Here is a 12,680-nt window from a genome sequence, read left to right on the forward strand (position 1 = left end):
GACCAGGAACATATCAGTAAGCCTGTCTTTCTCCCAGGTTGCTCAGGGCTTGGATGGCTGACTCAGGTGACATTTTCCTGATTGTAGTATCTTAGCAACTATTGTCATGGAACGCTTGTTGGAAACTCCCCGGGGAGGGGAAAAAATTTGGAAGTGTATGACTTGGGGCTTAAAAGCAAGCAAGCAAAAACCTCGGTGAGCCTATTGTAAAGGATGCTTATGGAACTAGAGTCTGGATTGAGGTTATGTAACCAGTTATAAAGCTATATATATCTCACTGTGCCAACTAGTTTGCTCTGATTATCATTGTTGTTGTTTTAGGTGAGACGTGTGCTGTACCAAATGATGATACCTTGGTTGGAAAAGCTGATGAGAAAGTCAGTGAACACCATTCCCTGCAAGCAGGTACAGAAACAAAGCATCCTGTTTTAAAATTCAGAAATCAGATGGCTAAAAGTCATAATTGGTAGGTGGGTAACTTTCCTTTCTCTTCTTTTGGTAGAATCCATGATCACGTCCATTGGAAACCCAACACAAGTTTTGAAAGTTAAAGAGACGTTTGGGACTTGGATAAGAGAGTCTGCTAACAAGAGTGATGAACGGATCTGGGTTACTGAACATTTTTCAGGTGCTTTCACTTGGCGGATGATCCATATCTGTGTTGTAATTGTACCTTTCATCAGTTGCCCCCTTTCAGGCTTATCCTATTTCTGTGTCTGAAGTCCCTGCTAATTGGTGTAACAGACTTGCTCTTTATTTTAGAAAGCCCAAATGAGTAGGCAGAATACTTTTCTCAGTTGAGCACACTGGTGACAAGACTTGCAGTTCAGGTCACAGGGGCATGACCAGGGAACCCTCAGTGTAGCTTATTCCAATTTTCAGCAAAGTGTCCAGAAGGAAACAAATAGCATTATGACTTATGGGTTTATAAACCCCAAAAACCGTAATGTGGAAGAAATGTCGGAGACAAATTCTTCTGCATGGTCTATCTTTCTTTAAGGAGAGTACTTTTGGCCACTTTTCTAAGATATCCGTGGGCAGAGAGCCCAGGGGAGAGGGTGAAGTGTCATCTTGCAGGTCTGCTGCATCTGAGCATGACCCTGGTCACACTGCCTCAAAGGAATGTGGTCTGGAATTGCCAGTGGTAGTAGCAGTGGCCCCATGACAGAAGAGGCCTGGCCATACCTACTAGTCAGAGCAATAGCTGAGATACGCTGCTTCATTTCATCAAGGCTCACACGTCAGCTGGCAGTGACTGCCTGGATGACCAGCTGAGAAGGATTCTGTGGCTCAAAAGGAAAGAACAAGGTCATGAGTCAGCATGGCCACTGTGGAGTGCAAGAGGCAGACGGTGACTGCACGGTGCTCTTCCCGATACAGGCCTATGTCAGCCTGATAGAAAATGTTATAAAATCGTAGGGGAGAGGGTGATGCCATTTTCCTGGGAGGATCAAAGCCAACTCTGTGGTTACTATGTTGAAAAGATGGTTCAGAAAAAGAAACAAAACTGAGTTATTTGTAGTGAGGTGGCAGGAGCTAGAGTCTGTCATACAGAGTGAAGTAAGTCAGAAAGAGAAAAACGAATACCGTACGCTAACGCATATATATGGAATCTAAAAAAAAAATGGTTCTGAAGAACCTAGGGGCAGGACAGGAATAAAGACGCAGACGTAGAGAATGGACTTGAGGACACGGAGAGGGGGAAGGATAAGCTGGGATGAAGTGAGAGTGGCATTGACATATTTACACTACCAAATGTAAAATAGCTAGCTAGTGGGAAGCAGCCGCATAGCACAGGGAGATCAGCTCGGTGCTTTGTGACCACCTAGAGGGGTGGGATAGGGAGGTGGGAGGGAGACACAAGAGGAGGGTGATATGGGAATATACGTATGCATATAGCTGATTCACTTCGTTATACAGCAGAAACCAACACACCACTGTAAAGCAATTATACTCCAGTAAAGACGTTAAAAAAAAAAAACTAAAAAAAAACGATGGTTTGGGAATCCATAAAAGAGAATTGGCCTTTGAGTTTGAGAGCCTGAGACTCTTGAAAGTGGACAAGCACCCTTACAGGACATCTCACTCTCACCTTCCATCCTTTTAACTTCCTCCCCCGACTCACTGCCAAGCTGTGATTGCCTTTCGCTGGCTTCTCTCCTGCAGGCCTCAGGGTGAAGGAATTCCAGGACCAGCCCTCACTGCTGAACGGCAGTTACACGCTCATCCACCTCCCGCACTATTTCCATGGCTGTGGGCACACCGTTCACAACAACTCTCTCTACTACCACAAAGGAGGCTCCAACACCATAGTGAGGTGAGTCCCCTGGGACCCCTGGCACCCTCCTCTCTGCCCCACAGCCCATCCTTCAACGACTTAGGGGAAGGGACTGTGGTTCCATCATCTTTATGTCCCCAGGGGTGACACACAGCCAGAGATCAGTGAGGGTTTGCTGACCAAATGAACCACAGGACACGATGAGTGAGCCCCATATCTGCATTTATTGCTGGTCTGGACACCAAGAGTAAGGTCAGGGCCAGAGAGAAGGAGGCCTGGAGTGATAACAGCAGGAGCTTTCTCATCCTTTGGGAAAGGAAGCAGTGGAACCCTGAGCTCCCTCTAGCAGGAAGGTATCATACCCTGAAATCAGTTTTGCTCTGAAAAATGTTGGGTATGAAGAATTTCATGTCACGGCTGAGATCACCGAGGACTAGAGATTGCAAGGCAAAGTCAGGGTTCCCGCCTTCAGATCGCTCTGTCATCCTGACGGAGCCCTCGCCAGGCCACCTCCCCTGCTCCCTCCGCTTTCCCACGGGGAGGGGAGGTGGCCACACGGGTAGTCGGTGCCCAGGGCAGCAGCCCAAGCTTCCTGGCTTCACACAAGAATTGCTGAAAGTTGTCTGCATGGCTCCGGAAGAAATTGAGTTCTGGGCTTTAGAGGCAGAAGCGGGTCATCTTGGGCAAATCAAGAGAGCAGTGAACTCAAGTTCCAACTCTCCTGCCTACTTACTCGTGGCCTCAGGGGAGAGACTCCGCCTCCTGTGATCTCCATGTCCTCATTAAAAATGCAAAGGCGGACCAGAGCCTCTGCAGCCCTCCACTCTGAAATGACAATTCCAGTGTTACGAAAGCCATGGTCCTCGTCATTCCAAACAAGAGACAAGGATCTTGAGGGAGGACTGGGTCCCTTCTCTCTCTCCCTCTGTGAGATCCAGCTTCAGCAACCTTGTTGGTGCTGCAGAGCTAGGCTAGGATCGGGGTAGGTCTCCTAGTACATCGTGCAGTTAAACCAGCCACATTAGACACACGTGTCAGCCGTGGCTGCAAGCATCCCCTCCTGTGCCTCTTACCCCCCTCTACTGGACTTCTGCACTACCTCGTCATCTGGACAGCATCTTGCGCTAACAGAACAAGATAACTGACCCTCCTCCCGTTGAGAGGCCCTCTCTCCCCAGACACACTCCTTTCTGTGACATTTGTTTTCATTCAATCCTGTGGCTCCCGGGGACCGCTGTTACATGGGGTGGTAGGAGGGGAGCTCTGGGGTAAATGAGCCCAAAGGAGGACTGGCCACCCTAAGAAAGAGTCTTCTAATGACACTAAGTTTGCGTGAGGCACTGGTTAGGAGACCTATGCTGGGGCCCTGCTCCAGTGCCAGGCCACAGACTGGGAGGAGAAGGAGAGGCAGACTGGAATTAGACGCTTTTTTTGCTGGGAGAGGCAAGCCTCATCAAGGAATGCAGTTGTAGGTGCCAGTACTAGTCAGGAACCCAATGGCAGTCCTGAATCCCGGGCATTCAGAGGAAGGAGAACCCCGAGAGCTGAGATGGGCAAGCAGGGCCTTCTCAAGCCCTCACTCTTGTTTCTTTTCAAGCTTACTTCAGGGTTTCTTGATTGGTTTCAAGGTCCCTATGTTCCAGTGCATACCCGCAGCTTCACACCCTTCACAGTTCTTCTGCTGCTCAATGGCTCCCTCTAGTGTTTTTTCTTTTCCTTTATAAAGCCTAAAGTTCCTGAATTTTCATTCCTGCAGTTGAATCATAATCCACTTTTGATATGATCTAGATGTGGAGTCTGCCAAATCAGACGGTCTCTGGGAGCTGAGGGGCATGGGCTTTCATGCCGTCACTTCATTGATCCAGTCACTTACCAGACAAGAAAAATGACGTCACAGCCATGACTTTGCTGCTTTGCTTCTCAGTTGGTGACTTCCTTCGTTGAGCCTCCTGTGAAACTTTTGTCTTAAAACTCCAGCATGGAGTAGACGAAGAACCCCCAAACTTGGAGTCAAAAGCCTGAGTTTAAACTCTGGCTCTGATACTTACCTGTGTTCCTGGGCCAGTCACTTCTCCTTTTCTCATTAGTAAAATGAAACGACTGGACTAGATTATCTTTTAAGGCCCCTTGCAACTTTGAGAGGGCATTTCAGGAGGTCAGCAAACACCTGAGGATTCAGGAGGTTAAGGAATTTTATCGGGGTCACATGGCTAGTAGGTGGACACTGAGATGTAGTCACCATCCTCTACATCCTTGCTGCTCACAGCACTGCAGATGGAACAGTAGAATGAGCACAACCTGGGAACTTACTAGAAATGCAGTATCTCAGGCCCCACCCCAGTTTAATGGAGGAGCCTAAAAAACCACTCTTGTCCACAAAAATGGTGGCTCATATCTACTTTTTTATACATTTCAGATTTGAATTTGGCAAAGAGACATCCCAAACTCTGAAGCTTGAAAATGCCTTGTATTTTGATCGAAAATACCTCTTTGCAAATTCCAAGACGTACTTCAATTTAGCTGTAGATGAAAAGGGCCTTTGGATTATCTATGCTTCCAGTGTGGATGGCTCGAGCATCCTTGTCGCACAGCTGGACGAGAGGACCTTCTCTGTGGTGCAGCACATCAACACCACGTACCCCAAATCCAAGGCTGGCAACGCCTTCATTGCCCGAGGGATCCTCTATGTCACGGACACCAAAGATATGAGGATAACATTTGCCTTTGATTTGTTAGGAGGGAAACAGATCAATGCAAACTTCGATTTAAGAACTTCCCCATCTGTTCTTGCCATGTTATCATACAATATGAGAGACCAGAATTTATATTCTTGGGAAGATGGCCATTTAATGCTTTATCCTGTACAGTTTTTGTCAGCTACATTAAACCAGTGATGGTATGCATTCTATTCCCCTCAGTAAATTTCAGCTGTTCTCTGGTACCATGCATATCCCAATAGAAAACTTGTCTTTAAGGGTGGTCAGGTACTTAGCTGTCATAATCACATGACATGGGTACTTATATGGTTGGTGACCCACTTTTAATTCAGATTCTGTAGGAGAAAATAACAGATTGGAACTCAAAAATGGCTGATATTTGGTGATTCCTTTACAAACTAGCTGGGCAAGTTACCTCTCCCTCTTTAGGTTTTGTTTTCCCCACTGGTAATTTGAAAGGGCTGGCTAAGATGATAGGTAAGATTTCCTCAAGTTGTAGGGAATTCTGTGATTCTTAGTTGTTGCCGCTCTCACAACTTTTACATATTTGGTTTTGTTTTTTTGGTTTTTAGCTACATGCTGAGCAATTTTACCTCTGAGTTGATCAGCCTGATTGCCTGAGCAACAAATTCCTTAGTGATGACTTGGTGCCTTGGAAGCTGCACTGACCCCTTAAGGCTGCTGAGGTACCTTATTACCCCTAATGTATTACCTTTCTCTGCATCTGCACCTGCTGCCAGAGCACCAGAGTGGCCATTATCCTCAGCTCCTGATTACCACTCCAAGATTAGCAAAAGCCAGGAACAGCTACCTGCTCGTGTTTCCTAATGAAACAGAAACAGGCCCTTCCAGGTTCCTATCAATTTTTGATCATGCTGATACGCAGGTTGGGTCATAAACATTGAATCCTCAGGTCTTGCAGGGTTCTTCTGCCACAGATATGGATCTGCTATCAGAGTAAATTCTGTGCTAGTGGGCATTACTCTGGCGAGAACCTTGGGAAGCACTTTGCAGTTTTCAGAAGAGAGGCACCATTCGTGGTTATTATCTAGAAGAGGGATGAGCAAACTATGACCCTCAGGCCAAAGCCAGCCCATCGTCTGTTTTTGTAAACAAAGTTTTATTCCACACGGTCACAGGCATTTGGTTATGTATTATAGTATATGACTACTTTTCCTCGACACTGGCAGAGCTGAATCACTGCGAGAAAGTTGAGTAACAGCCCAAAAAACCTAAAACATTTACTCTCTGGCCCTTTACAGCAGAAGTTTGCCAACCCCTGATCTAGAATATAAAGTGAGCCTGATTCTTGAAAGGGCTTATTCACCTGAGCCTGTTTGTTATATTTTGTTTTGTTCCAGATGAAAAAGTGGTCATTTATATGGCTTGAGTTTTTGGTAAAGAAGAAGGGTGAGAACAGCATAAAATTAAGTGGCCCTCCCAAAAAGTAGTTAATGAACTGTTCTTACCCTAATATAATTTTAAAGAATGTGATCTGGTTCCTTCGGATGCAAGGAGAAAATATAATTTAACCTGCTCCTAAATGCCCTTAGATACGCATATTTTCTGCCAATTCAGTTCTTCGAACATCCTTCAGCCCAGCACTGAGGTCCAGGCAGCGCCACTGAGAGTCGAAAGGAATCTGGAAAGTTTCTGCGGTCCTGCAGCCAGGAAAGAGACCTAGGGAAATACTTATGTAAAGATTTTTCAGCAACTTGCCCTCACTGAGTACATGAATGTATTGGGGGGAGAGCTTCTGAAACTTTTTCACTGGAGCCAAATCGATTCTCAGTGGCCCTGAGTCCTGGTTTTATACCTTATTAATAGAAGCATTTTAAAACTTAGGGAATGTACAGATTTAAATATTTAAATCTCCCCACACCCTGCATAAACCTAGGCAGCTATTAGGGAATTTATTATTGTTGTGTTCTCAAAATAATGGGTATTTGAAACTTTTTTCCTCACTTTTTAATTAGATTGGTTGTGCCATGTCATCACAGCTTTTAAAAAATACTCTCTTCAGATTCATGTTTTATAACAAAGTAAAATAGAGTTTCATGTTCAGGATCAATGTGTTTAATATATACTAGTCTTCTTTTAAACTATTTAAAAATATGCATTGCTGTTTCTGGACATAGGGGACCTGAATATGTATATAATTTCATAGTGATAGTTGTAATAGTAATATATACAATACTAATTGTATATACAGTAGCAGCCAAAAGAGGTTACTTATTGAGTTAGCACATATTTCTTTTAGAAAAAAAGTTTTAGAAACCCTAGTCTTTATATTTGAACTATCTTAGCACCCTTAATTTTTGGTAAGGAATCATATACTCACTCACTCACATATACTCACATATAGCGAAGTTTATACTGGGATTTCTCTCTCTCTCTCTCTCTCTCTTTTTTTTGCTACGGCAGAGTAATATAAGGACAACTGAGTTTGACCAACAAACAAAAATGAGTAATTTCATAATAAGGGTGACAAGTTTGTCTTTACAGAGTGAAAAGAATTCAGATTTTACTAATTCTTTCCTGCAAACAGTGTTTGATTTAAAAAAAATAAAAGAGAGAAAGGTTTGAGCTCACTGCTAAAATAGAATGTACCACCTAATGTTTTTAAGTCAAGATATCATTTTAGCAGTTTACATTGTCACTTATAACCAAAGTTACTTTTAAAGCACTTTCCAAATGTTTGCACTTCTGATGTCAGAATCAAACCAGATAATTCTCTAATTCTTCTTTAATCTAAAGCAGATAGCTTCCCACCAGGAAGTAAATAAAACCACCCCTCCCAACCTCAAATGTGGGTGAACCCTATTTCAAAGCGTTTTCTTGCAAACTGATAATGTGTCCTATTGAAGCCATGTGGTGGTTATGGGCTCAACGTATCACTAAGCACAGGTGTTACGACAAAGAGTCCTGGGGGAAAAGTTTTAAAATGAGGAATTCTGATCTTAGGTACCTTCACAGTCTCTTACCTTCCAAGTTTGCAAGATAAAAAAGTCAAACGAGACACCAAAATGCTTGAAGAACCAGGTGTCATTTTATAGCTGCGCAGACTACACTTTGGCTGTGACTGGCTGTTCACAAACCAGATGAAGGAGAAGTTCGTGATCAGGCTTTTCAGTCTTCATGAAGCTGCTGTGACCTGGTGTACCACACTGCATTCAAAGCCATAATATCCAGTCTGTAACGACAGATTCTGAACTATTCTGAACAACAAATGAATCATGGTGAATGTCTCGTTTTTGGTTGGAATTTATTTAACTTTAATCTAATTAGTCAATAAAAATAATCATTGCTGAACACAATCACGTGTTGAAACAAGTGTAGTGTTATCTTTACCTCTTATTAATTTACATGTAACATTTAAAAGAAATAACAACCAAAAACCAATATTGTGGTAGAGTTATATTTGTTGCTCCTCTGTTCAAACTCTCACAGTTTGCTAGCTCTTTTGAATATTGAAAAAAATCATTGATATGGACTATGTTTTCTCTATAGGAAAACATGGAAAAGGTACAACTAGTTACTAAAACTAGATACTTACAGACATAAATGCAATGAGTATTTGCTAACTTATTGGCTTAGGTGAGGCAACTACAAAGGACATGACTTTTTAGGCTAAAAATAAAGAAGAAGAAATTTTTTAAATTGGATTTGTGTGAATTTGGGCAAGTCTCTCAATCCCTCAGAGCCTCTGTTTCATATGTAAAATGTGGATAATAGTACTATGTACCTCCTTTGATTTTTCTATGTGAAATGAGAAACGCTCTAAAAATTATATGATTCTTAATAAATTATAAATGCAACTTTTATAGTTCATCCCTACAGGGAACCAGGGTGACCCTGTTATTCTTACAGCCTTATTCAAGGGCTGCAGAGATGAGTGAGGGGCACAGCATCAACAGTTTCTATCTATTGGTCTGTTTGGTGAGGTAGTTAACACTTCATGTCACCAAAAAATGGTCCCTTAGTCACACACAAATTTACAATAAAACTGCCCTCAAATAATGAAAAAACAATTCAAGGACCTGCTGCCTTGATCTACACAGCTTCTTTATAACCTTCCCTAGAAGTGTCTCTGTTACTGGGAGGCCCAGGCATGCGCTAATGATGACTTTTGTCTTTAAAATAATACAAAGCAAAAAAGAAATAAAAGTCCATGAAGAACATAGCCTTGCCCCTTTAATTGAACCATTCAGACCTTGCATGGGATGTTAACATATCCAATCTTATAGCTGTTCACTCTGAGATTTAAAATAAGAAAGAAATTAACTTGTCTTCCTACCTTTCCCTCCAAGCAATTTGCCATGATCAGTCTCAAAAACTGAGCTACTTGAAAAGTGGTGGTTAAACTACTTTCTAAAATCTAAAAAATTAATTTTAAAATTGTTGAAGTCTTGTGTCTAGCAATCTGGCATGGTCAGTGTCCCAAACTCATTTGCCAAGAGGCCACATACACAATCACAGGATTACAAATGGTCAACACTAGATAGAACCTTCACAGAATACCCACTCCAACCCCCTCTCATTTAAAAGCCTAGAAAAGTGAGGCCAGAGAAGATTCACCCAACATCACAGCTTAAGTGCCAAGGTAAACATGAGACACTGTTTGCTGACTTTATGATCAAGTTTTCCACCTAACTCTGCCACTTTCAAAGGAAAGATCTGGTCTCTGTAACAGGAAAGAGAAAATAATTAACTTTGAAGATTGTTTCAAAAGGCATTCCTTTTTGAAAAGCTCTATCTAGAGGAAAATGCCAAATCAAGCCTAGTCAGGCAGAGAACACTCCCCACCAAAGAATTTCTCAACAGTCATCACCTTCTGACTGTTGGTAGATAAGCATGCTGAAGCAGCACCACCTGTTACTCTAAAAACTGCACCACCACTGGACAATCCTTCCCGCCCAAAGTTTTAGAGACAGCAATACAACTACTGCCTGTTGTTTACCAGCTATGGGCCATGGTCTCTTCTAGGCAATCTGAACACATTATTTCACTTAATCATAGATGCTCAAGTGGAAAAGTCCTTAAATATCATCTGTTCTCTCTGCTCAATGTTTTAATCCTCTCTCCAAGCGTAGTAGACACTGTGATGCACTCACCGCATGGATTCCACTTCAGGAAAGACTTTCTGCCCCTGGTGCTGGGAGTGCTGTTGGCATTATAGCCTTCAGCCGTCAGTCCCTTCAGGAATTGCCTCGTCTGCAGAGATCCCCTCCATCCAGAAAGCACTCCCTCATCCAATGACGGATCAGTGTGAGTATAAGGGCCTGGACAGCTCAGCCCAACTTGGAACTACTCTAAAGGGCCATTCTAGTGCCAGAGATCCCCAGGGCTCAGCCAAATCTGTCACTGGACCTGCATCACAGACTGACATTTCCTTCTGCCCTCTTGCTTCCTTCTCCTCCAATCCTTCCAAAGGTACTGATAAAAAGGGCACTCTTTAATGACATCCTACTAGCTAAACTCCATCTCAGAGTTTGCTTCCTGAGGAACGCAACCGGTTGTAGAGTTACTAGGTGAAATACAGGATACCCAGCTAAATTTTAATTTCAGGTAAAGAACAACAATTTTTTTAGTATATAAATATGTCCCGGATAAGGCATGGGATATACTTACACTAAAAATTTTTGTTTTTCCGAAATTCTTACTTAACTGAGAGTCCTGTATTTACATTTACCAAGTCTGGGAACCCTAACCATATGTGGTCCCAGAATGAAGCCACTGATGGGGCTTTGGAGCTGAGTGCTTCACCACCCTGTTTGCAATAAGGACCTCATGGCTGAGAGTAGATTGAGCACAGATAGCCACTGGAACAATGTGGTGGTCCAGTCATTAGAACTTTCATTGGTGGGAAGCTGGACTTGGTATAGCAGTGGAAAGAAATACATCAGCTAATGTTTTATATCAGGTGTTTGAGATCATGGAGAAATAGGGACTAAAAGGATAATGAAATCAGGTGGCTATTGCTAAGCTTGATTGACCCTCTAAAAGGAAAAAGATAATAAAAAGCTGAGAGCAATTAATTGCCAACTGAAAGCTATGTGGGAAAGCTCAGGGCCTCCTTAGCAGCGCACAAAAAGGCTCTTGTCTCCTGAAGTAGAAGGGCAGAAAAAGCTGAGGACCAGACCCCAGTCTTGAAGATCAGCTCCAAAGAAGCTTTTTGCCACGCTCCAAAGAAGATTAACCTCCCAACAGAAGAAAGTCGCTATACCCAGGTGAGGACCTGGCCAGAGGAAGATTGGGACTCTGCCATTTGGGATGGAGATAATCTGGGTCGGCAGTTTCCAAGTTGCAGTTTGTGTAGTGTTTGTGGTCATTTAGAAACAAGGGGGAAGTTCAAGGATGCATTAAATCAAGCTTGTTGGCAAATTTTTTTCTGTGAAAGGTCTGATAATAAATATATTAGGCTTTGTGGGGCACGCGGTCTCTGAACTGTTGCAACTCCTGAACTCTGCTGTTGTGGCTGAAAACACTCAGACAGTACGCCAATGAGTGAGCATAGCTGATTCCAATACAACTTATGGACACTGAAATTTGAATGTTATCATTTTCATGTGTCACAAAATGGTTTTAACTATTTAAAAACATAAAAAGCATTCTTAGCTTGCAGACTGCACAAAAAAGGTGTGGGCCAGATTTCACCTACACCTGGTTTCAAGTTGCTGAAACCTGGTGTGATCTTGTGATTTATAATAAGAAATATATATTGGTCTTTGTCTCCTTTCTGGCACGGAGCTCCTAGACCTCAGAATTTCTTGTGATGAGAGCCATAAAGGTGTCTTTTGTTGTTAATGAAGTGACTTTTGGAAAGCCCCTAGGTAACGTAGCATAGGGGCAGGTTGCCATTATCGCCAACCATGATTAGAGGGTTGGAACTTTCAGTCCCACACCAACCCCTGGGGAGGGGAGAGGGGCTGGAGGTTGAATCAATCACCAATGATTTAATTATGTAGGCATAATTTAATCAATCATGCCTGTATAATGAAGTCTCCATAAGAAAACAAAAAAGACAAGGTTTGGAGAACTTCTGGGTTGGTGAACGTGTGGAGATTTGGGGGCAGTGGTGCCCTCAGGGCATGAAAGCTCCAAGTCCTTTTTCCATACCTTGCCCTATGCTTCTCCTCCAACTGGCTATTCCTGAGTTTTATCATTTTATAATAAACTGGTGATCTAGTAAGGAAAATGTTTCTCTGAATTCTGTGAGATGCTGTAGCAAATTAATCAAAACCAAAGAGGAAGTCATTGGAACTTCTGATCTATAGCCGGTTAGTCAGAAGCACAGGTAACAATGTGGACTTGCAATTGGCATCTGAAGCAGGGGCAACCTTGTAGCACTGAGCCTTTATCCTGTGGGCTCTCATGCTATCTCCAGGTAGATAATGTCAGAATTGAGTTGAATTTTAAGACACCAACCAGTATCCAAGAATTTCATAGTGGGAGAAAACTCCCACACATCTGGTGTCAGAAGTATTGTGTGTTGTAGGAGTGTGAGAGTAAAGGGGAAATGTGGAAAACTGAGTTTTTCCTTATTCACCTGGGTTAAGTCATGCCACCCCAAATGGTACTTTTTTTTTACATATACATATATCCACTCTTTTTTAGGTTCTTTTCCCATAGAGTTCATTCCAGAGTATTGAGTAGAGTTCTCTGTACTATATGGTAGGTCCTTA

General features: G+C 42.8%; 1 protein-coding gene across 4 annotated transcripts in view; it reads left to right on the plus strand.

Annotated features, from left to right (window-relative positions):
• The window catches only part of GLDN (gliomedin), a 68,477-nt gene extending 59,694 nt beyond the window's left edge, over positions 1 to 8,783 (plus strand). For all 4 annotated transcript variants that reach the window (XM_060005239.1, XM_060005240.1, XM_060005241.1 and 1 more), the window contains 4 exons: positions 322 to 405; positions 503 to 628; positions 2,167 to 2,317; positions 4,695 to 8,783. In XM_060005239.1, coding sequence (XP_059861222.1) covers positions 322 to 405; positions 503 to 628; positions 2,167 to 2,317; positions 4,695 to 5,172 — 839 coding nt within the window. In that variant the 3' untranslated portion in view covers positions 5,173 to 8,783. The remainder of the gene's footprint in view (positions 1 to 321; positions 406 to 502; positions 629 to 2,166; positions 2,318 to 4,694) is intronic.
• The last annotated feature ends 3,897 nt before the right edge of the window (positions 8,784 to 12,680 follow it).

The sequence above is a fragment of the Delphinus delphis genome, chromosome 2 (genome assembly GCF_949987515.2).
Source record: "Delphinus delphis chromosome 2, mDelDel1.2, whole genome shotgun sequence".
Taxonomy (NCBI): Eukaryota; Metazoa; Chordata; class Mammalia; order Artiodactyla; family Delphinidae; genus Delphinus; species Delphinus delphis.